The 25,000-nt window shown below is 43.7% G+C and overlaps 1 protein-coding gene across 2 annotated transcripts in view; it reads left to right on the top strand.

The window, feature by feature from the left end:
- The first annotated feature begins 632 nt into the window (after positions 1 to 632).
- LOC146196603 (uncharacterized) overlaps positions 633 to 25,000 on the top strand; it is a 51,952-nt gene continuing 27,584 nt past the window's right edge. The window contains exons 1-7 of one of the 2 annotated variants that reach the window (XM_084598371.1): positions 633 to 1,079; positions 5,609 to 5,646; positions 15,368 to 15,532; positions 17,449 to 17,519; positions 23,080 to 23,172; positions 24,050 to 24,112; positions 24,337 to 24,469. In XM_084598371.1, the coding sequence (XP_084454497.1) occupies positions 1,069 to 1,079; positions 5,609 to 5,646; positions 15,368 to 15,532; positions 17,449 to 17,519; positions 23,080 to 23,172; positions 24,050 to 24,112; positions 24,337 to 24,469 (574 nt within the window). In that variant the 5' untranslated portion in view covers positions 633 to 1,068. The remainder of the gene's footprint in view (positions 1,080 to 5,608; positions 5,647 to 15,367; positions 15,533 to 17,448; positions 17,520 to 23,079; positions 23,173 to 24,049; positions 24,113 to 24,336; positions 24,470 to 25,000) is intronic. The other variant, XM_084598372.1, reaches the window with a different exon arrangement.

Here is a 25,000-nt window from a genome sequence, read left to right on the forward strand (position 1 = left end):
GGCGTACTGTATCATCACTCTCAGAGGCGCTGTTACAGACCAGCAGTACCATTAGATACGCCTTTCGCTGTGTTAATACATGCAAAGCTCCGCGTTCTTTTCTCGCTACATGAGCATGAAATTCAACCAGCTGCAAGTTGAACGCATAGTTTCTGCTTTTGTTTTCCCTTTTTTTTTTTTTCATGCCCGTTCATATCTACTCTCACGGATCTACTTGCAAACCTTCTTATTACATGCCTTGCGTGCCCTGCATTCATTGAACTTTCCAGCTATCAGAAGACCTGAGTTGAACACGGTATTCGGTCGCAGCAGTGCTTCCTTCGGGCACTTACGAGAAAGCTTTATTTGGGACGCAAGCATGCACGGCGCACGTGTGTCATTCTGTCACGAACATTGAATGATCACAGCGTTACTAAGATGCGGTTAGCTGGCGAAGAGTAGGGTTACGGGAGGACGAATTTGAGTTACTCTGTCACGGTTGAGCATGATGAATGGCCATTGTCACGCCACGTGTGTCGTGCATGCGCGCACATGGCGACTTACCAGATGTGTCAGCGGAGGAGGCGGCGCGTATAACGTCAGCTACCCTTTTTATTTTTCTGCACTTGCAACGCAACTACGAATGTCACACTGCTTCTGCGCGCGCGTTAACGCTCAAACTATAACTCTGGTCGGGCTGAACCGCGCCGCGCCTACGGCGCGGTGTGCCGACACTACGCCCCTCAGTATTGCATTTATGTTTCAACAGATCAATTTCCTGGAAATTCTTTTCTTTCGTGCAAGGATTTATTGGTTTGACAGTGTAAAGTGCAAAGCGTTTGTATTGTCCCCTTTTCAGAAGCGTTTCACTCAGTTTTTTTTTCTTTTCTCTTAGCTGCGCAGACGTCTGCGGTGACGCTAAACTTCTTCGCACTCTCCGACGAAGGCTTTAAATCAGCTGCTCTTTCCTGACATTTTCCTAGCAGGCCGGTAAAGTCGCATTCGACCGGTCGTGTTGAAGTAGCAGGAACATCTTCACACTGAATATCTCATGGCCAAGTTTCTCAAAATACGGCTCACATGGAATAAATGATTAGAAGGTAAGTGACCGGGCGTCCTAAAACATTTCACTGGTTTTCTGCTGCACTCTAAACACAAATATTCCTGCAAGGGAGTAAAAAGTGGGTAGCATGTTTTCAAAGCACTCCCTTGTAGTGACCCAATATTCTTTCCAAGCCCTCAGGTAGACTTTCTCCTCTAAATATACTGAAGGCATCATCATGAGCATACTCCCTCTCTGAACCATATTTGTTTGATGTCATTAGAAATTAAGGAGCCTTTGCATTGCTGCACCAGAAAGGTTGATGGTGAAAATTAGAAGACATTGAGACCTCAGTTCAAACATTCAAAATTGATAGAAATGATCAGACTTTGAAATGAGAATCTGCTTCTGCTGCCGACCTTAGCTATTTCCTATTTCTAGTGATCAAAATATAGCTCAGAGCTTGGGAACCATGCCCTGACATTAATTGGAACCGCTGTACAGGACCTGCTACTCCCGTTTTAGTCCCATATAGGCGTATTAATGTTTAAAGTGGGGCAATAAGGCAGCAGTTGCAAATGTCATTGCTGTTTTGAACTCGCTCGGCCGACTTTGTTCATTCCTGAAGGGGTTTTGAACTGAATTCTAGTCGTGCCAGTACATCGTATAACCAGTAACTTAGTACGATATAAGGTCACCCGTGCGTGAATCAAAACTTAAGCTTTCATTTGCCTCAAGGAGGTGAACAGAAGATCATCTCCTGCCAGATCTTACAGGGGTTGTCTAAACCAGTAGACTTGCGTAATTATAGATCACATGTTAACTTTGCTCGATCAGCTTGGGAGTACCTACGTGACTAGTTATACATATTTAACTTATCTGGCTTTACTAGAGACTCATACATTTACGTAAGCCATCATTGATCCACTTTTACTGAACGAACGCTTCTTTCTTGAAATCTGTAGCATAGAACAGAAAGGGACTGTGAACGAGAACGGCAAGAAAACTCACACCACTAGCTTTCAACAGCCTGACTGCGCAAATATGTAGCTATTTGTACATTCTGTATTGGCGTTATTTCAAAGGACATGTGTTTAATCAGAGGGAGCGAAGATAACAAACCTTTATAGACAGGGGTCCCATTCAAGCACTTCCTAGTCTGGCTACCTTTTCTGCTTTGTTAATTTCTCGCGTGCGTCTATCCTTACTCTCTCAAAATAAGAGTACTTATAACAGGCTTCACACGTCAGCACTCTACTGTCTCTTGTCTTTTGGAAGACCACAGCATAGAAATATGAATCAAGAAGCCGAACTTCCAGCCTGTTATCACTACATCGGTAAGAACTCTCCTGTCGGCGAATTGTGCAGTCTCGCCAGTCACTTTCGTTGCCACTCACCATACACTGACAGCTCGGAAAGTGTAGAGTGAACTTGATTGCTTTTATTGGTTGCTTTTTTCACGGTTTACGCCAAAAGCCCCCTTCTTTGCGCGTACGCCATCTAACAATGAACAATCTTTATGAGCTCCGGCAACGTTGAGGCGGAGCTTCTTTGACCTTTGTGGAACATGTGACCCAAATATATACTTTTGGAAGTGGGTCCTGGCTTCATATGTCAAATAGTACCGGAGCCGTATGTGAGGCAACAATGGCGCATACAACTATGCATTTAGAGCGGCAAAAAAAAAAAACATGCTTGCTTGTGCAGTTTTCTCACAAGGAATCTTGGACAATGCCTGTTTGTATTGCGCTACGATGATTCCATGTTAGCAAGAACGAAGAAAATAATTGGCGTGGAGGTCGAGCAAGCTATCTGGACAGGAAAAAACAAAAAAAAAAAACGAGTAGGAAGTAGCTCTCTCTGCGTTTATGCTTATTTCCGTTCTCGGAAAAAAATGGCTTTTGCATAAGCACGTACAAATAAAGATGTTTCACTACTAACAAATTTCTCGCGGGCGGCCTCTGCCGCACAACCTATGAGGTATTTTATTGTTGATGGGCACAAAAGCAGCAAAACAGCGATAAAATAAAAGGCAATCTTGTGGCCCGTAGACGATGTTTCGTACAGTTTACGAAATATCAACTATAAATAAGCCACGCCTTCGCATCATCTGCCGATTCGCACACACATGCTCAGAAATTATGCACAAGCGCATTTTCAAAAGACAGCTATTAACGCATGAAATTTTTGCGTGTATAGCAAGGCTGCGCTGTAAACACCAATCAGATCATCTTTCGGGACCTTCGTACGTACACTTTCTATTTATTAGCGAGACTCAGCATGGGGGGGGGGGGGGGGGGGGGGGGGAGACTTATTGACGTAGACGTATACCGGTTTGCTTTACCCCTCCCACGCAGGCCGCGATTGCACTCACCCCTGCCAATGCTCTTGCGGAGGAGGAGTCCGACAAACCGGTATACTCCTACATCAGTAGGTCTCCGGAAAGCTAAATCTCTATTTTCAAGAAGTCATCCCACTGATTCTTTCCCGCCGCCTTAGATTGATGCAGGAAAACTTTAAAAGGAAGAGCATGCAGCGCGTCAGAAGGTTACAAACCGTTCCCATCGATATGTTCATAGCAGCATCTAGTAATATGTCTCATTCGCCAGACTTGTTGTAACATAGTCCTAAACTTCTCAGCAATTCTGGCTCAAACAAGGTAAAACGCCTGTCATCAGATGAGCTGCTCTCATATTGGTGGGAGCCGCAGTGTTGTCGCATGAACGCAGTACATCAGCACTGATCAGGTAACACAGCGAATAAAAGCCCACAGTACAACTAGAATCGGAGTCAAACGGCCAGTTTCTATATTTGAAGATTTGTACGATACTAAACGAGTGTAGATACCGTCATTTAGGAAAAGTGTGCTGCTTGTTAGCAAAGAAGTGATGACGATTTGAGAAATCTTTTGCGGTAAGCTACTGCTATTCATTAAAACTAACACTTCGATATAGGTGATACTTCCGTCACTCCTAATGATGTGAATAATGATGTTCAAGATCTGCCTAGACATTTTTCAGTGTTATGTTTGAATATTCAGTCTATTTGCAATAAACATGACATCTCACGTGTATTTCTCGATGAGCTCCAATCCCTGTTTACTGCGGTAATGCTTTATGAAACATGGGTAAAGGATGAAGTTGACTGCTTTGACTTGGTCAACTATCAGTCATTTTTTTCTGAATAGAACTAGTAGAAGAGGTGGATGCGTTTGTTCGTGCTTGATAGTGTACAATGTGATAGGCTTGATGAAGCTACTTCACTTACGCCTGATTATGAGGTGTACTGTCTGTTTTTAGCCACAAGGTCCTCTTCACTGTTGTATATTGCCTCCAGATGGTTGCATAGAGAACTGTTTACTCCATATGCAACATTTATTTCAGTTTGCCTGTGAATATAATTACGCAGTATATATAAATGGAGATTTCAACATTAACATGCATTAAAATACACCCAGAAAGTCATGACTTCTATTACTAATGGACTCATATTTTCTTGTAAACGTTGTGGCATCACCTACACGTATAACCACAACGACGGCAACACTCCTAAATTTGCTTATCACAAATAACGCTACAAAAACGCTCTCAACCGGGGATATCAATTATGTAATTAGTGATCACCTGCCTGTGTACATAGTTTACAGGGGTGATCCTGAATTCAAATCAAATTGCGAACCAAGAAATGTAAAACTGCAATGAATAAACACAACAACGTTAGATTAATTTTGACACAATATAATAAACGTCAACTGGGAACCAGGTTTTGCTGCTTTGACTGCTGACAGGGCGTTTAGTTGTTTTTTGGAAATATTCGTGCGCATATATTGTGACAGTTTTTCATACGCAGATGTAAAGAAACCAAAACGAGCTCTTAAGCCCTGAATTAGTTCGCATATTCTTCGAATGATTGCTAGGAAAAAGTCCCTCTACCATAAATTCTGACAAAGCCATAGTCCATAATTGTGGGCAATGTTTAAGGCACACAGAAACAAACTTAATTCAACATTTAGGAAAACGAAAAATGAATATCACCTTAATTTGTTCGATGGTTTGGCCAATCAAAAGAAAGTTTGGAATAGGCTTTTTCGAGTGTTGAACCGTAACCTGGCAAATATAACTGACAGTATTACTGTTTACGGCATTAGTTACACTAGACTCGCAGTCGCAAATAAGCGTAATAACTATTTCAGTACACTTGTTGATAGTGAGCACAATAATAGGGCATTGGATTACATTACTAACCACTCAAACAACAGTATTTTCCTAAGATGCTGTGATGAAAATAAGGTGCTCAGAATATTTAAAGGTATAGATATTTCGAACAGTGAAGACGCTTTTGGACTGAAAATGAAACCTGTTAGGTACGTCTTGGACGTTATCTGCCCGATTTTAACTTCTGTCTATACCTTGTCTCTAACTACAGGCATCTATCTTCCCTTCAAACAGGAAAATAGCGAAAGTAGTTGTAATCTATAAAGGTGGTTCCACAAACTATCTGGGCAGCTATAGACCAGTTTCAATTTTGCCTATTTTTCTAAGGGCTTGTAAAAAATTATCATTTACCACTTTCTAATTTTCTTGACAGGTATAATGTGACAACAACTAAACAGTTTGGATTTAGACGTAAGTCTTCTACTTAAATGACTCTTCTAAAACAAAAAGAAATAATCCTAAATAACATAGAATGTAAACAAATAACGTTGGGAATATACATAAATTTTTGCAAAGCCATTCACAGGATTGAGCAAGAGACTCTGCCTTTGCAACTTTTTGTTTGCGGTGTTCGGGACAAGGCACTATCTCTAACCAGTAGCTATCTAACTGACCGATATCGATATCAGTATGTTTCCATATATAATCATTGCTCAACTTATAATAAAATAAAGCATGATATACCTCAAGGAACTGTTCTTGGTCCCTTATTATACAGTTCAGTTCAGTCATTCAGTCGTGTCCGACTCTTCGTGACCCTATGGACCATGTCACGCCACGCTTTCCGGTCTCTCACTATCTTCCTAACATCACATAACTTCATCTGTAGTGCCTCTAGGATGCCATCTAACCATCGCGTTCGCTGCCTACCCCTTCTCCGGCGACCCTCAACCTTTCCCAACATCAAATCTTTCTCCAGCGACTCCTCTCTTCTCATCAGATGACCAAAGTAGCTGAGCTTTAACTTTAGAATTTAACCCTCCAATGAGCAGTCAGGCTTTATGGTTGACAATATCGACTGATTTGATCTTCTGGCAGTCCAAGGAACTCTCAAGAGTCTTCGCCAGCACCACAATTCAAACGCGTCAATTCTTCGGCGGTCAGCCTTTTTCCCGGTCCAACTCTCGCATCCATACATCACAACTGGAAAGACCATAGCACGAGTTATACGGATCTTGGTTGGTAGACTGATGTATCTGCTCTTTACTAGGCGGTCAAGGCTAACCATTGCTCTCTTTCCCAGAAGCAGGCGTCTCCTAATTTCATGGCTGCAGTCTCCTTCCGAGGTAATCTTGGAGCCCAAGAACAGAAAATCTGTCACAGCTTCCACTTCTTGTCCATTGATGCTCCAGGACTTGATAGGGCAAGACGCCATGATCTTTGTCTTTTTAATGTTCAGTTTAAGCCCAAACTTCTCAATCTCTTCTTGTACGCGCATCAGAAGTCTCTTGAGCTTGGCCCACGCCCAAATTACGGACTTCAAACATTAAGATATGTATTACCATAATTCCTAAACCAATACACTTTCAATAATCTATCCATTCTCTCAGTTTCATATAACAGTATCAGAAATATGTTCCTACAAAGCAATGAAGATAATTTGACCCTAAGAAATACAAAGTAACCATGCCATATGAAGCTGCTATCTTTTTGATTTTGTGCTTAATGTACAGAAACTTCACTGCGTTCTATCAGGATAATATTGCATAGATTCTTTATTTCTAAGACTGAATTCTCTTGTTTTTGTTTTTGCTGTGATACGACATCGTCGTGTCGAACCACTGCGGGATATTGGAGCTTTGTCAAGTAGCGTGCGCAACTTTTTTTTTCCTTTCTCCTCAGCCATTCTAAATCACTGGAATAAAATGAACTGAACTGAAGTAAGACGACCATGGTCCTGTGGATTCTACGGACAATGAATACAATTACATGCGTTTGGGCACTTGTCTATGTTTAGTACTTAGTCCTTGTATACTAAGGGGATTTACAGAAGCGGCTAAGTTTTTTTCAATGTCGACTAAACAAAATGCGGCATTGAGGTATATTAAACATGGTTATCATTTTATCCTTTTTTTTTTCTATTTGCCTAATTCAACTCACATATTAAGAAAAGAAAAAGTGGTACAGGGAGTTCATCTGCCATTACAGTGGTCTGGAGGGATTCCCACGGACAGCTTTACTGCGCGATAATGGGTACTAACCATTAATTTGGCCTTCTTAGGCAAGAGTCTTATATAATAAAATAATGCGTATTAAAATTATAGCGCTAAACTTCGGAGGGGGCTCTATTCTCACCGTTAATTTGTAGTTAAGTGGAGTTTTGTAAATCTGTTCAAATCTGTGCTTTACCGCGTCACATAGTTAAGCTAAAATATGCTACTGCAATTCGAGACCTTGTGTAACTAAGCAGTGAGGTCTGGCGGAATTCCAGCAAGCCAGCTGTTGTCAGCACCAGTCACGTCAGCCTTCGAACATCACTGATATTAATCGGTTAGAATAGTCATTGTGGTTTTGTTTAAGAGTTATTCTGTTGTACAGTTTTAAAAGGTTGAGAACAGTTCCGCAGAGCGACAAAGTAAAACAGGTTAGAAACAGACTACAAACCGCAGTAACCATCGGGCTGGATTAGTTGATACCGTGGTTTTCTTATCAAATCATGCAAGATAATCTCTGACTTTTCTTAACTATTCTCCCATGCATAACTGTTCTCCTGTCTAATTTTCAATTGAACGCTGTTCAGATGCACTCTACTGCATTACCAGATCGATGTCGGATAACCGCATGTTAAACTGCAATATGCTTCCTTGTCCTCCCTATAATCCGATAATTGCAAAATGAAGAAAGCGTGGGTAACTTTGTTAAAAGTGAACCTTGAGGGAAACTTTTGCAAGCAGTGTTCCTACGTGTAGAATTTTATTCTTAGAGTAGCGAGGCCTCTTTGAATTCGTTAAGTGACGCGATAGCGAAATCAGGAAGAGGCCGTTGATCTTTCGTCTGCCGAGCATGTATGTCAACTCACTCATCATCAAAATGGCGACAGCGATGGAGCATGATATAGTTTATGCGAATGTGGCTACATAAGTCACCTTCATAACGCCGGTGTAGCCGGCCGAACCGAGCACAATTGAGACGTTCAGCGACCTTTGCTCTAGCGCGCATTTGCATCGACCCCTTGGCGACAGTGGCACTATACGTCATTGTCGCCGTGGTTAGTTTTCTTCTAGAAGTACAAGGCATGTAGGCCGTCGCAGTTTTCTTTGTCGTAAGTGATTTGGAAATGGGTCCGGTCAACGAGCTTTCCCATACAGCCAAAAAATGAACGCAGCCTTTGCAATGATAAGGGCGACACGAAAAAAAAAAAAAAGCTCGCTATATAGCACTAGCCTTGCTTTCAAAACGGAGAGTGCAGTGCGTAGCCATCATTGTCATCAGCATACGGATAACGCTCTCGCAGGACAACAATACATTTCTACATTGTTCCGCAAATAGCGCGTTACTGGTCCGGCCACTGCACTCTCTCTCATTCTATTCTCACCTATCATTCGGCCGCCTCCGGTGGCCAATCCTCTTCTGTCCTGAAGTCGACTATGTTTCCGCAACAGACAATGCAGCGCAGCAAAGCCATGGACTGAACAGTCTGCTAAATGGACGTTACAAATTGGATTTATATCGTCCCAGCAGTACTTCTTACTAAGAATATACGCTCAAAATCCTGAGCACAATTAGTACAGTATTGAACTGCAAGGAAAACTTGTTGATGGATCATTTAAACGGCAAGACGGCTGCTACAAACAAGTGGGCTGCCACACTAGCACGACAAGACCCGACGACAACAGCGACAATCGACCAACCTGTCGGTAGACCGTGTCTGCGGCAGGCAAAGCTGTGGCGCTTGGTCGACAACGACACCTGTGCGACCGAAAACCAGATGTCTTCACAGTGTGACATGTTTTGAAGCCGGAGACGCAGATAAAACTTGCCTTGGAACTGTAGGCGGCCGAGTCCGAGCGAGAAAATCATTCTTGAACGTCATGTCGATGACTAATACGTTTCAGCATTCGATATAAATATATATAAAAAGTATAATTGTTTTATGTTGTTGAATATTCCCCGATCTATATGCGAGCGTCAGCCGCTAAAATGAGCTGGAAACTTCCACGGGGCCGTCGCAGGCGTTCGAAATGTCAACAGAAGCATGCATCTTTCAGTCAGAACGAGAGACATGCTGCTGTATGAAAAACCAAGGATGTGAAACACAAGGTGCGTATCGACAACATTTCCAAGAAGTTTCTTTCGGAAGGATATGTCATGCACTGCAAGAGCGATTTTTTTACAAAGAAAATGCTTATAGCGTACGTCGATTTCGCGACCAGCACGAGTTACATTGGAGCATTTCCAGAGTGCAAGATGAAAGAAGTGAGTTGTAAGGAAGCGACGAAGAAGCGAATGTATAGTGTACGAAGGAGAAAAACAGGAGGGAAACAGCACCTACGTCGCGCAATATCCTTCTGTATTTTCTTTTCCTGGTGAAAGAGCTCGTGATCCTTCTGAAATCTAGCTGCACAGTGTATGTCCTAACGATAATAAGTCGTGGTGGCGCGCGCGTGTGACCGTGATATGGAAACCGGTTTTAGGTGACAGTGTGGAAACCTTCAGCTTCACAATGTGAGGAGTTCAGTCATCATCATCGAGATTTTGACAAGGCCTGCGCACCCCAGCAGCCTACGTCACCATAACGAATGGGCGATAAAGTGCCAACAAATGAAGGTACAAGCTCTGATCTGAGTCGAGTCACGTGGTGTTCTCTTGCCAATTTACCCAAGTTCGTACGCAACATTCATTGTTCAACGCTCATCATCTCGTTGTGACGTTTGCTGATGGGAGAGACGGTCACGCAACGGCCTTGTTAGAATATCTCGGTGGTGACGGCTCAGTTGGCCGGAGGCAGCGATAGCAGCGACTGACTGATGCCGCTGCCGCCGCTATCGAGTTAGGACAACGTGATTGCGTAGAACATTGTCGCCGCCATGCAGAAAGAAGAGGAGGGGGTCCTCCCCTCCCTCTTCCTGCGTGTCGGCGAGGGTGCTCTCCGGTTGCCGAAGCGGCGACTCGCTATCAGCGGACCACGGTGCGTGCATTCCGTTCTCACCCGCTTCACTCGCTGGGGGCGTCAGCGGCATCAGTCAGTAGCTGCTATCTGTTCATCGCGCAACGTTCCTATGGGCCCACGCGCTGCTTCCCGCAACATTACGATATCAGCTCCCATCCCTCGACCACCTTTCCGACGTATACTGGGCCTGCGAATCCCGAACTTGATGCCAACATCACGGAGGCCGAAGTACGACTATCCATGACGCAGCTTCGCGTAAACTCCGCGTCTGGAGCAGATGGTGTCACCAACAAATCTCTCCGAAACTTAGACGATATATCCATCACAGCACGTACAGCTTTTATGAATGAATGTTGGGCGGAAGGCCGAATTCCGGAAGCATGGAAGCATGCGAAGGTCACATTCGTACCTAAACCGGGTAAACGGCTATCCATTGAAAACCTAAGGCCCATTTCTTTAACATCATGCATGGGAAAATTAATGGAGCATGTTGCCCTTAACCGACTCCACGCCTATGTCGAGGATAACCACATCATGCCACCCACTATGCTTGGCTTCCGTTCTCGACTCTCAGCGAAAAATGTGATGCTGCAACTTTCCCATCATGTTATACAACCCCCAATTGGCTCAGGTACCAAGGCTATTCTAGGTCTAGACTTAGCCAAGGCGTTTGACAATGTAGCACATGAGGCTACACTTACCAGCCTCCACTCAATAAATCTCGGTCCTAGGACCTTCAACTACATTCGCGATTTTCTTACGGGCCGAACGGCCGAACTAAATTTTGGAGCCATCAAATCTCACACTATAACACTTGGCAGCCGCGGCACCCCACAGGGGGCCGTGCTGTCTCTCTTTCTCTTTAACTTGTCACTCTTACCACTCCCAGACAAACTCAACCGTATAACAAATCTGTCCCATACGTTATACGCCGATGATATAACACTGTGGGTGTCATCCGGTAATGACGGAGAAATTGAAGAAACTTTACAACTAGTTGTGGACACTGTTACAGAATGCGCAGAGAGTGCGGGCCTCTCCTGCTCCCCCACAAAATCTGAACTTCTTCTCAAGCGTGGCAAACCAGGCGCTGGGGGTTATCCCCAAATCCGGGTGTACGCTAAGGGACAACCTATACCAGAGGTATCTTCTATACGGGTTCTTTGAATTAACATCCAGAACAACGGCCGAAACACAAAGTCCCTCAATCGCCTCAAGGGCACTGTCTCTCAGACAGTGCGCCTTATACGCCGAATCGCCAACCGATACTCGGGCATAAAAGAAACAGATCTCCTCCGTCTGGTCCAGGCATTCGTCATTAGTAGAATCACTTACACACTACCCTACCTTAAACTTAGCGCAGCAGAAACACGACGTGTCGATTCCCTAATCAGATAGGCGTACAAGTCCGCACTCGGCCTCCCCATAAATACCCCAACGGAGCGCTTCAACGCGCTGGGAGTACACAACACTCTCAGTGAGCTAGTAGAGGCCCACCTCACTTCTCAGTACGAACGGCTAATCCACACACCGTCAGGACGCTTTATTCTTAACACCCTCTCAATTGGCTACCCCGCAGCAAGGCCGGACAAAATATCCCTGCCCAAGAACCTGCGAGCTCAATTGAAGATTCCACCTCTCTCGAAGAATAGGCACCCTGAATACCATTCAGACAGGCGAGTACAGAGAGCCAAAAACTTACACAAGCAGTACCACTCCAAACAAGACACTGTCTATGTCGATGCAGCCGAACATGCGGACCGCAGTGCCTTCACGATTTTGGCTGTAAATTTCCAAGGTCAACTGCTCACGGCCGGCTCGGTCGTTACAAATGACCCGGAGGAAGCGGAGGAAGCGGCAATCGCCCTTGCGGTAAGCTCGACCTCAGCCCTACATATTATTAGAGACTCGAAAACCGCAATAAGGAACTACAGCAAAGGCAGAATATCCCCTCTATCACTAAAATTGCTGCTTGCCTCTCAGACGACAAACCAGAAGGCAGGAATGTGCTGGTGTCCAGATCAGCTGAATGGGACATTCAGCTGATCTGGACACTAGCACATTCCTGCCTTCCAGGAAATGAGGCTGCCCACAATATCGCCCGAGGACTCGTCAGCCGGGCAGTGGGACAACCCCTCATGAGGTCGGCGAGAGACCGTATGGCTTCATATCAAGAAATTACCCAATACTTTCGACAAACACGTAGCTTATACCCTCCGGGACACAAATCGCTCTCGAAGGCGCAGGAGGTCACCTGGCGAAAATTACAGACACATTCCTTCCCAAATCCTGTCACCTACGCCCATGCATATCCTGTATTATACACCCCATATTGTAAATTATGCCAACAGAGGGCCAACCTAGACCACATACTGTGAGCCTGTCCACGAGATAGCCCTCCGCGGGATCTGCAGCTCTCCACATGCGAGCAGTGGGAGGCCGCTATGCTCAGCTCTGACCCGCAAATCCAACTCCGGGCCATCGAGCGTGCAACCCAGGTCGCCAGAGCCCAAGGGCTCTTGGCCACCTAGAGCGGTAGCCCATGCTGCCTGACTTCTTCCTCGTCAAATAAATGTTTATCCTCCCCCTCCTCAGTTGCTCTCTTCATTTCTCAGACCACAATGCTTCTTTCATGACAGCCAAGAACTGTTTAGTTTAGTGTTTCTTGAAGGAATACGTGGGAAAAAAAAATTAAAAAATGTTTTCTGTAATTGTACGTATACGTACGTGTCTTGCTAGAAATCTTTGCCTCAGTCTATTGAAAAGGTGAACAGGTGAAGAGCTGCGCTCAAATTTCGCATTGGGAAGTAACTTAATCGTGGGTAATTTTTTCTTTTTCTTTCTACTCCCACCTTCCTCCCACCCCTTACGACGCGGTTCAGGTGTCCACAGAAACAAGTTTGACAAATACTGCGCCTTTCCTTTTCTGTGAACCAATAATAATAATAATAATAATAATAATAATAATAATAATAATAATAATAATAATAATAATAATAATAATAATAATAATAATAGTAATAATAATAATAATTATTATTATTATTATTATTATTATTATTATTATTATTATTATTATTATTATTATTATTATTATTATTATTATTATTATTATTATTATTATTATTATTATTATTATTATTATTATTATTATTATTATTATTATTATTAGGCAGCGGAGGTGGCGCAGCTACACATCCAGTAGCAAGCCCATGCATTTTCTTTTCCTTCTTCCTACAGCCACAACAGCAACGCTCAGGCTTAAGCGTTTCTCCAGTGCAGATTCTGTAGTGATCTCGGCAATTTTTTTTCCTTTACTCTTTTATATCCACCGCTTCTTGGTTGGCACTAACCGATTTTATTCTTCTAACTGTGCCTTTCTGATTCAGCAACCATGGCCTTGTGCCGTATTCAGCCTAGGCCCATAATCATGACTTGTAAGGGGCTTCGTCTGGTAGGGCTGGTTTAATTAGAGTTGATTTAAAATGAAGCGTAGCAGCTCATGCCGTTTCAGAACAAGGGGCCAAGTAAAACAGATAAAAGAAAGCAAGTAACTTTAAAATAGAATTTCGCATGGCAGAAAAAGTAAGTGAAATTGTTAAAAACAGGAGTAATCTGGCAAACGAAGGAGAGTGAGAACGAGAGTAAGCCGAGCCAGCGATGAATTTCACGGGTTGTCTCGCTAGTGTGACATAAGAGGTCCCCATGGGCGAGCGAACGAGCGAGGCAGGACCGTCACCGGCGGTTTGCCGACTGTTCACGTCGGTGCAGTGACACGATGTTGGCAGGCCGAGCCAATGCCGTGCCGTATGACAGATCCTTAACAATAATTTAAATGCGTCGACTTTATTATTTTAGCCGCAGTTTGGCTTCCTTACTCTTTGTAATTTCATTGGAAAGAAGATCCCTGTACAAGGGTCGAAACACAGCAGTGCGTACCTGGCTTATTCGTTGAGGTCGGCTCGATCTCGATAATCGATGGATAGAGGAGCGCTGTTTCAGATCGGCATCATTTCCCCCGCTCCGCGGCGGAAGTCTCCGTCTGCAGCTGTTCCCTGGCAGCTTCCGCTTATCTATTAAGAAGTTTCAGCCTCGTTTTGGTGGAGTCGCTCAAACTTAAGATGACCGCGTAGCTCAGTTGAAACCTGCCGCATTAGAGTGGCACGTCATTCATTTGCATCTTTCAATGCTGCTATGACGTAAGGAAATAGTAAGGGACGCTGGCGTATGCCTGTGCCCAATAGCTTCAGATTTTAAACAGTGTGACTAGCGGCATATTGTGTCAAGGACATTATCTCTGTAAGAAGCCACATTCCTGCTACATCATAGTAAGGGACGCTGGCGTATGCCTGTGCCCAATAGCTTCAGATTTTAAACAGTGTGACTAGCGGCATATTGTGTCAAGGACACTATCTCTGTAAGAAGCCACATTCCTGCTACATCTGGCGCAGTCTTGGTGTCCGCTAGCAATTTCACAAAGCTGGAATGGTCTGTGCTGATGTCTTTGTCGAGAGGAAGCACGAGGATAGAACGACGCGTGTTGGTGCGCTATGACTGGTAGTTTTCTTAGCTGAAGCGATTTCGTATATCACCAGCAGCAGTCGTTGCTAATTGCGCCTGCACATTTATGGCTAAGCATATGTAGTTAAGCTCCAGAAACGCCGGGATGACGAGATCATCTATTAAGTGAACGCTGCACTGCATCACATTCTAAGACAAGACGTGCAGAACGACGAGGGCTGAGCTTAATGAATTCCTGAAAAAAAAAAAATAGAAGGTGACATCTGTTCAAACCAGATGCCACCTTCTATTTTTTCCATTTCATGCTTTGTTTCTGACTCGCAGACAAGTATCTCAGAAAACCGTTGTTTTGGTAAACTGCTAATGATTTCTAGAACCTCATACAGCCTCTCTTTTCTGAATTGACGTCAATTTTATTACGAGAAAGAGAAAGCGAATTCAGCATTTGTGCTGTATTTGTCCGTGTGATGGTAGCTTAGTATTTTCTGTAACTTTTCACAGGGGCACAGTACAACAAGCTATGGCCCAGGGCTACTTTCTCAACTGACTGGTCTGCACCCGTAGGCTTCCTGTATGCAAGACCCCAAGAGAGGCCTACAGGAATCATCGTAGCACTCAAGGTTTTGGAAACAAAGCCGATGAGGTGGACAGCTCTATTTGCGCTCAGTAAGTGTGCACTTGATCATCGTGTTTCGCTGCCTCTGCTTGAAACATTTTGGTATACGGATGCTTACTTGTACTGTAACTTCTAAAGATGGTACCTGAATGGGGGCTTTCTCAAGATAAAAAATAAAAACTTCACGATACGCACGTCTATACAAACGGCCTAGATAACCTCTCGTTTTTCCTACCTCCTTAGGTACAGCCGGCAGTATAAGATTAAGGGACGCGAGTTGTCTTGAACAAATTTTACGTACCAAACGTCGGCAAGTATAAAGAGAAGATCCCCTATTTATATACTTGCCGACGCTTCAGAAAGTTCTGACAAATGTCACTGTACATATCAATTTTTACGTAAACCACGTCTCCCAACCTTTTGCGGCTAACTCAGTGCATCTTGGACGAGATCTGAGCTTTCCCGACAATTCGCTCTCTGTGGCCAAGGGACCAAGTAATGAGCGTTGAAGTGGATGAACTCAGTGCTCTAAGCGGCCTTTGCAGTAATTTTTACCGAAGTAGAGGACGAAATGCTGGGAATATTTTGGAGCTTGCTATGCTGCCCGTAAAACGAAAGCTTTGGCAAGATTAACGAGATAAAAAGCATGCGGATGCAGAGGATTGCCCGCCTCGATAGCTCGGCTTCGATTAGGTATTTTCTAGGATGTATGCGAATTTCTGGCATTGGCGAGAGGAGCGTAAAGTGAGACTCCTTTATTATTCCTGGTAATATCAGTTCAAATAAGTAATGTTGTTATTATTTCCCTTATACACGTTCCATTCAGTCCGGCTAATGGAACACTAAATTTCGTCACTAAAGTACATGTGTCGATTTTTAGCATCGATCTTGGAGGCTACGCCACACCACCAGTCATTTTAAAAAGGTGGTGACTTTTCCTTTAATTTAGGACATCAAGAGTTGCGCTTGACTGGCGGAAAGTTCTTTGAATTCTATTTTTCTCGGCGATTTATAATTGCGATATATCCTGCCAGACCAACAGCAACTAGCTAGAAAGTTCCAGTTCATAATTTTTTCCTCTTATTATTAATTAGATTGAGTTTCTGTCGCTGTGAGTTTAACGTCCCGAAAGTCCACATTGGCTAAAGGACGCTGTAGTGGAGGGCACTGAAAAAATTCAGCGCACCAGATGTCTTTTAAGGTGCGTTGACATCGTACATTTCCGGTGAAAAAATGCTTGGAGGGAAAGCGATTATTTATGGCCTGTTGATCGCACTGTTTAATAAGAAGGAAGCCAGAAGCCATAGGCCATGTTTTACACTGTTGGGTAGAGGCTTATATTCAGAATTTATTACAAGGAACGCTAATGAAAGATTTTCCGCTAGACCCGCATAGTATCCGGTACTTATGCGTAGAAAGTGAGATTAGGCTACCATTTGATTTAATTATGCTCGTGGACCTCCACTGCATATGGAGCTCAAGAATAGCTGGGGACCATCGTGATAAATACTCATGACCTACCCGAATTTGCTTTCGGGAAAGCGTTGGCAGGTTCTTGGCAACACAGAAAGCTGCTGCGGAACCTCTCGAGTGAAGTTTAATGTGATGAAACCAGCCAGACCCATGATAGCTGATCTCGACGGCGTCGTATGTAAATAGCATTTTGTGTGCTTTTTATTGATTTCGTTTTGATGAAATACTATGTGTCGAAGCCAGGCAGTAAAGAAAAAAAGAGCATCGCATAGCGCATTGACGTTTTTCCCTTTCCATCGGCCTCCAAATTCGACCACGACGGTCGGGATTTGGTCCCGCGCCTTAATGCCGAAAGACAAAACTACTCTGCCACAAAGGTAGGCAGATCCAGTATAAGGGACTATAGGAAGAATAGCTGCAATTTAGAAGAATTTTCATTTCCTATGCATCTACGCAATGAAATCGTAACAACATTCTTTGCTTTCTTGCGCAGTACTTGCGATAGGTGGGACAGCCTACGAGTATGTACCATGTGGACAATATCCAACAACCATTACTTCCTTGGTGAGTTCAGTTCCAACTCCATTGTCTTTGCTTCCACGTGTGCTTGTGCTGCGTGGTCCATCTAAACTTTGCCTGCGTGGTTCATCTAAACTTTGAGAAAAACGCGAATCGAAGCTAAGTGACTAAGCATGCATCTGCGCACGTTTCTGCAGATAGATATTGCGCGTCTTTGGGGCGTTGCGAACAACTCAGGCGTTCACCGCAGTGACGTTTTGGCTACGATATTCCAGTAATGTCCTCAAGTTCACATTTCAGTATCTGCTGCACCGGCGGCTATCTTTGAGTAGATGTACACTGGAAAAAAATGGCTGAGTAGTAAACTTTCTTTACGGGTTAAAGACCGCGCGATGTCAGACTGAATCCCGAATCCTAGACCAACTATACGGCGCTCTACAAACTGCGCAGTATTAATTTTGCGCACGCATATCAAATAACTAAAGAAGTCAGTCATTGACTAGAGAGAAAAGCCCGCGAATCCATCACGTGCCGTTACGTGAGGCACAAGTGTTAAAGGAAGGATTTTTGCACTTCTCGAATTATTGAGCAGCTCTGATGGTTCTTCAATGCTGCTATAAGATGAAATAAATCCGACGAGTGTTCCCTGCACGAGTGTCAACCATGGCTGAAAAGAATTGGCAGATGCTAAATGGAGAGGAAAGCTTCCATCACTGGGAAAGTAATGCCTTCACGGACGATGGAAGAATCGCTACATCACCGTACGGGTTAGTTCAGCTAAGAAGACCATTGGATTAATTTTTGACCTGTAGTAGATCGTAGACGCACTTCATCACTGATAGTCTAATGGGAGGTTTAAGATGTTTTTTTGAAAAACACCTACAGCAATTTTCAGTCGAGAGTACGCGAGCTAAATATGTTAAAAGACAAACAAGAGTTAAAGCCTTGCTCTTGGCGAACTATATTCCGGTGGCGAATACATGTGCTTTTTATTCACAGTACATTATGCACGAAATTCTCACCATAGGTCTACATCAAAAAGTTCTGTGATACATTTTTCTTCGCTTTTGTTGAAACAGCAGGGCTGAGAGGTTATACGCTTGCTTACTGGCATTAGTTGATATCTCAGTTTAAACGAATATGAGCGTCACAAAATTTTGCAAGTCAGCAACAGTGAAAATAATGAATACATTGGCGAGTATTTTTCCACCTGCCAAACATAGTTTTGCTTCGACGGCCTTGATCATAGTAATCAAATCGCACGTACAAAATTTTCTACCAATTTCGTTGCTGAATCATTTTATGGGCGGATCGAACACTTGGCCTCGATCTCTGGCATAAGCAAGATGCATTTTTTACTGCTGTCACAAGCTGGCCCGACTGGGGGTGAAAACAAGGCTTAGCGCCCGCAAAGATGTATAGGAACCAAACGTTTCCAAAGCATTTTGTTTTCTAATTTCATATTGTGTCTTTGATGTCTTCACTCGGTGAAGTGCAACCATGAACATTGCAGATCGGATTGTGAAAGTCTGAAATCTCATTACAGAGACGGAATATTTTTAAATTCCTGGGAACATGGGAGAGTACTAGCCGGGAGCACAACCCATGAAAACTCATGTGATGAAAACGTGCAAAAATAATTTTCAGGTTTCGGAGAACGCCAATAGACGGTTAAACGTTAGTGAGTGTTTTGAAGAAAAAGCAAGACAAAGCGTACGGCGTGATTATGTCAATATATGTTTAAAATACCCTGATAAATGTCAAATACCGACATACCACTACAAATTTCAATACCCACTGTGATCGGTGCCTCTTTTCATTCGCGACAGCTTCTCGACTTGTACGCCATACTACCGCGTTGTCTACAATCCATCTTAAATACTGCTGTTCAAATAATATAAAACATTCCAGTTGAAGGCAGTCCTCACTGATCACAAAACCCCCTCGTCTGCTCACACAAGTCGAGTTCACTGACACCGGCGTCGTCTGCGCTAGAAAAGATAATTGCATGCGCCGCCGTCTGCTACAGTAGGTCGTTCTTTTTTGTTTCCTTGTCGGAACGTTTGAGGAGCGCTGTTTCAATGTAGATTTGTCTAGGCCGCATACCGTGAAGAACCGGTATTAGTAAGAAAATTTAGTGCAGCTAGACGAGAAGTTTTCGCGATTCAGAGAAACACCGGCGGATAGCGAGCCTGTTGGCGGCATGTATGGTTTCAGATCAGATATTTTAGAGAGGTTTTTGAAAATAGATTGCTGGCGCAATGATGTAACACATTTTGTAACACATTTGTCTGAAGCAGTCACCAGTCTTTAATGACTGGCATCACTATTGGTACTTTGCAAAACGAGAAGAATATTACGATGAGTTTTGCTTACGTGTATTTCTTAAGCAGCGCTCTGCACTTATACCCTCATGCGTTTTGCAGTGTTATAAAAATACTACAGCTTTGAAATTACTTTTGATACTTTCGCAATTCACGATTGAGCGCAGCTATTGGTAGAGTTTTTGTGACATATTGAGGCAAAGAATTTGAGATATGCTTCAGTATGCATGTGCAGCTAAAAAGTACTCTTTATCTTTCTCACAAACAAAAAAGAAATCCAGCACGTTCTCTTCTTCTAAGAAATCCTCTTTTGGCCTGTGACTCTTTCGTGGCTCGTGGCCCTCTTTCTTTTTTATTTCCCTAACTTGCCTTAAGGCATACTATATAAAGTCAGGTAACTCGTTTTCTGCCAGAAATTGGAGAAGTCTTTTGTTTTTAGTGTTGTCTGTTTTCCACTTGAAAAAATCCTCCTCCCTCTTCGCCGGGAGTCACACTTTCTGAAGAATCCGTGTTCTTGACGCCCTCATTGCTGCACAAGTTCTCAGCAAGTGGTGAACATCCACCTCTGCAGCCGGTGTTCAGCATTTCGGGTAGGTGGTCGGTCCTATGTCTTGGGAGTCCCATCGACACTTGACCGATGGGGTAAGGGCCGCCCCAACCATTATCTTTCCAAAAGACACCTCCTTCAGTCTACATAAGTTATTAGGTAGGCGGTAAGTACACAGCGGGATGAGGGCACGCGTTCAGTTCAGTCGTTCAGTCGTGTCCGACTCTTCGTGACCCTATGGACCATGTCACTCCACGCTTTCCGGACTCTCACTATCTTCCTAACATCACATAACTTCATCTGCAGTGCCTCGAGGATGCCATCTAACCATCGCGTTCGCTGCCTACCCCTTCTCCGGCGACCCTCAACTTTTCCCAACATCAAATCTTTCTCCAGCGACTACTCTCTTCTCATCAGATGACCAAAGTAGCTGAGCTTTAACTTTAGAATTTGACCCTCCAATGAGCAGTCAGAGTTTATGGTTGACAATATCGATTGATTTGATCTTCTGGCAGTCCAATGAACTCTCAAGAGTCTTCGCCAGCACCACAATTCAAATGCGTCAATTCTTCGGCGGTCAGCCTTTTTCACAGTCCAACTCTCACATCCATACATCACAACTGGAAAGACCATAGCACGAGTTATACGGATCTTGGTTGGCAGCTGAGTAATGTCTCTGCTCTTTACTAGGCGGTCAAGGCTAACCATTGCTCTTTTTCCCAGAAGCAGGCGTACTTTTCCGCTAAGAGGATGCTAGGATGGAGACAACGAGGCGGGCATCAAAAGGTAGCTTATTGGGGGGGGTGCATTAGTGTTTAGAACTTGGTGTGTGCTGTTGTCAACTTTTCTCTTTTCAGCGTTCTCAGCATTATCTTGTGTTCAGTATATCTGGATGTGTATCTTTGTTCCCTTACTAAGTGCGTCGATCTCCTGGGTTACACGTAGTGTCCTTGTCACTCTTTTCAGTTGTTTCATGGCGGCTAAGCAGCCTGTATAGATGTGGGCTTCTGTTATGGACTCTATTTTATTTATACCCTTCATTGCATCGCGAATTGCACAAATTTCCATCACAAGCGGGTCCGGATGTTCTGCTTCGTATTCATTATGTACGTTTAGCTCTTAGTGAGTCGGGCTGGCCGGTAGCTGCTGTTCTGCCGCCATTTTCTATAATAGACGCGTCTGTATATGCAATACAGGCTCATGGGAGTACATCATTCAGAGGAAGAGACGCCAGCTTATCTTTACGGCGTAGCTTAGTCGTTTTGTTCGTCTTAATGGTTGTGAACTCCCATAGAGGGAGGTCAGCGGTTGTCGATGTTTGCCTTGTCATTGCATTGATCAAGAATGCCATGGGTATAACATTAGTTCGTTTCATATTTCTTGCTGCCTCTCGCTGTTCAATGGGCCCTCTTTTGCTCAGCTACAACGGCGACATCAACGGCGACCAAGTTCAACCACCGAACGGGTGCATAAGAGCTGTGATTTAAAAATTTGCTTACATGTATTCCTATGGGAACTGAGCTTCTCCCCCGCAGCCTACTACGGCATCCACCAGCAGCCCCCTTTGTCAATAAACACGTTGTTGGTTTACATGTATATTTCGTCGGTCTGCAGGCATATCCAGTGTTTGAAAATATGTTTTTCAGCCGAAATTGAGGTTTGTAGTATGCATCGTGTGCTGGTTGTAAACCACAAAATACGACATTAGAAAATGCTTAGGCAGTAAGAATGCGCGCATTTGGCGCGGGAGTAGCAAGCTGCTTCATATCGCTACAGTTATGTGCAAATTGCTTTGTGATTTGCGGAAAGAGAAATGTTTTCCACAATAGAGTAAGGGTTCCGTGTCGCAGAAATTGAAGTCATCGTGGAAAATCCTGATTGATCGGTAGGGTCAGGACGCTACATTCGCTAGGCCTCGCGCAGGAATTTAATACGCCACACGACACTCACTTTGAACGTGACGTCACATGCGGAATGAAAATAGTTAGAACATGACTTGCAATGTCAATTAAAGGAGGTCGCCGCATATTTGAAAACATTCATCTTCAAAATGTAAGTTATTTCGTTTTAATAAGGATTTTATATTTGTATCACAACCTTTTCTTTGCTAAACCGAAACGCATTTGACTAGATCACGTATTATCACTTGTGCAGCCCAGCAACAAGAGGAAGTTTATATACGTGTCACGTGGTCTTTCACGTTAAATGGTATCTTACGAGTATATGAAAAGTGTAGGTGTGCAATAAGAGAGGGCCCACAGGCTGCTGTCGCGTCATCCCCTTAAAGAGGAACGAAGTGCTTTAATTTTTTTTTTTTTTTACATCACAAGGTACGTTAAACTGAGACTTCTGCTTATTTGGATGGTGTAAGGTGAAATCAACTAAACGCTACGCAAGACATGTGCTTGATAAATTTTTACGCGGTTTCGTAACGTCACGAATGAATGAAATGTGCTTTAAAGATCGGCGGATTGTGATGTACTGCGCATATTCAGTGTAAGTTCCTAATATTTACCGTTGCGTCCTTTGAAAAAGGGGCATTCTTCTCGCCATGGAATGTTTCTTGGATAAAAAAGAGCATTCTGTCTGCTAGACTGTGATGTACTGAAATGTAAACGTTTAAAATTTTCACCAAATTTTTTAACCCCTCCATACTGAAGTTGTCTATTTTCACGCTGTTAAGAGAGCGTTAAGTATGATATGCTTAACAGTCAACTCTCATTGGCTCCTGCAGGACCACGCCACGTGTATTCCGGAGCATTTTTCTGGATATGCTGATCACAATTACGTACCATGGTCTCATGGGAGCAATTGCACGTCGACCGTGGTAAGAAAATTTCTGTAATTTGTAGTGCGTCGAGGCAGCAATGCTTTCTCCACTGAGCATGGCTCTGCCACTGGCTGCTCAAAAAAAAAAAAAAAGAAAGAAAAAGAAAAAAAAAACTTCCCAACACGAGTTTAGCGTAGTAAAGGTGCTAGGTGTGCTCGTCTGCTCGACTGGTTAGGTTATCTAATTTGAGCAGGCAATGCGCGTAATGACACTGCACATGTAGTTTCTGAGCGGAGATTCTTGAAGTGCCCCTCTGCGATCTCAGATGTAGAAGAGCTGGAATAAGCGGTTAATACCACGGGTGATAAAAGCGATCGAGCTATAAAACTTCTAAAACACTTTTATGAATTTGGACGAGCGCAATGTCAATAGAAAGGCAGCAATTTTTCCGGCAGGAATCGCATATATAATGAAGAAAAGTCAGTACTTAAACTGCAAAAAATAATAAGTGCAGTTTAACACTTCAAGTACGGATTTAGCGAGCCTGACAGCCGTGATTAAAATCCGTCCAGCGTGAGTCTTGTCAAGCTGGCGTTAACCAGTTTAAAACTACCACACTGTAGAATGACATGTCATGAGGTATCGATTGTATGTAAAGCAAGAGGTGCAGAACACAAAAAGCCATGACAGAAATAGTGCCAAGGACTTTGCGCAGCAATGACTGATTGAAGACGCGAATTTAGACAACAGGGTCGTTTTGTTCGCTCATCGACTTGGTTAAGCATAAGAAGTAGTGTTTGCACTGAGTACTTGCATGCAGTAATACTGGCTAAGCAGTGCTGGCTTCGTTGCTACTGCCGTTTGATGAGTGCTTACAACCACGGTGACCGTGCTTACAACTAAGAGCACGACTGTTGTTTTTCTTTTTTTGCAGGACGTTTATACTGGCTGCACCTGCCAAGATGGCAACGGAGTTGCAGGCCATAATTACTGCGTGGTATGAAAAACAAATCTGTGCGATTCACTTCAGATTACGCATTCAAAACGACAGCTTAGCCCTTGTGACTAAACACACTTCTCCAAGAAGCTCAAAAACATCGCTATTGTCATCATCAGCGTCACTTCTGCAGAGTAACGCCGTTTGTCTGCGTACCTGTCTCGAGTTCGAATTGTAGCTCCACCCTAAGAGTATTTTGTAACGCATTATTTTTTGTTTTGCAGTATAATGTCAGTAGGACGATAGATGATAACACGGCAAACGTTACAATCGGACTTTGCGGAGTTGGAGGAAGGTGCTACGTCTACGACTTCAAAGCATTCATGGAAGTGGACTTAAGGAACCTGCAACTTGCAAGTAAGATGTATTTTACAGCTACATTATGCGTCCTTCCTTTTCGCGCAGTGCTACCTTAACAACTAACCGCGTGTTCACAAATGACGAGGCACTGAAAATCTTGTTTAGTGAACAAGGCCGCCACAGCACCGCACAATTCGCGCTTGTTGCTAACTGCGATTGAATAGTCACGGGTACTTGAGGCTGTCACCAAAGAGCCGTTCGTCCGAAGCAACGCAGTTTCAGCTAAGACGGTTTTTTATTAGGCAGAAACATCCACTCTCTTGTCTTCTTGAAGACTCGCGAGGATTCTGGCGGCTGATCTGAAACTGTGCTCACAGCTGCAATTTTCTGGCGTGTTGCCATGTTCTAGAGCAGCGCCGATTGTGAGACATTTCTGAGTTACAGCTGTTACTACTAACGCATGTCACATTCTTCTCATTGTTTCGTCCGACGATGATATCGATTTCGAAGTGCATAACGGCTGCAAGCATGACTTCACGCCGAAACTTAGTCGATATCTGCTCTGAAATTTATTTCTTCGTAATTTTA

Source organism: Amblyomma maculatum, chromosome 3 (assembly GCF_055883805.1).
Source record: "Amblyomma maculatum isolate TAMU_Amacu chromosome 3, ASM5588380v1, whole genome shotgun sequence".
Lineage (NCBI taxonomy): Eukaryota > Metazoa > Arthropoda > Arachnida > Ixodida > Ixodidae > Amblyomma > Amblyomma maculatum.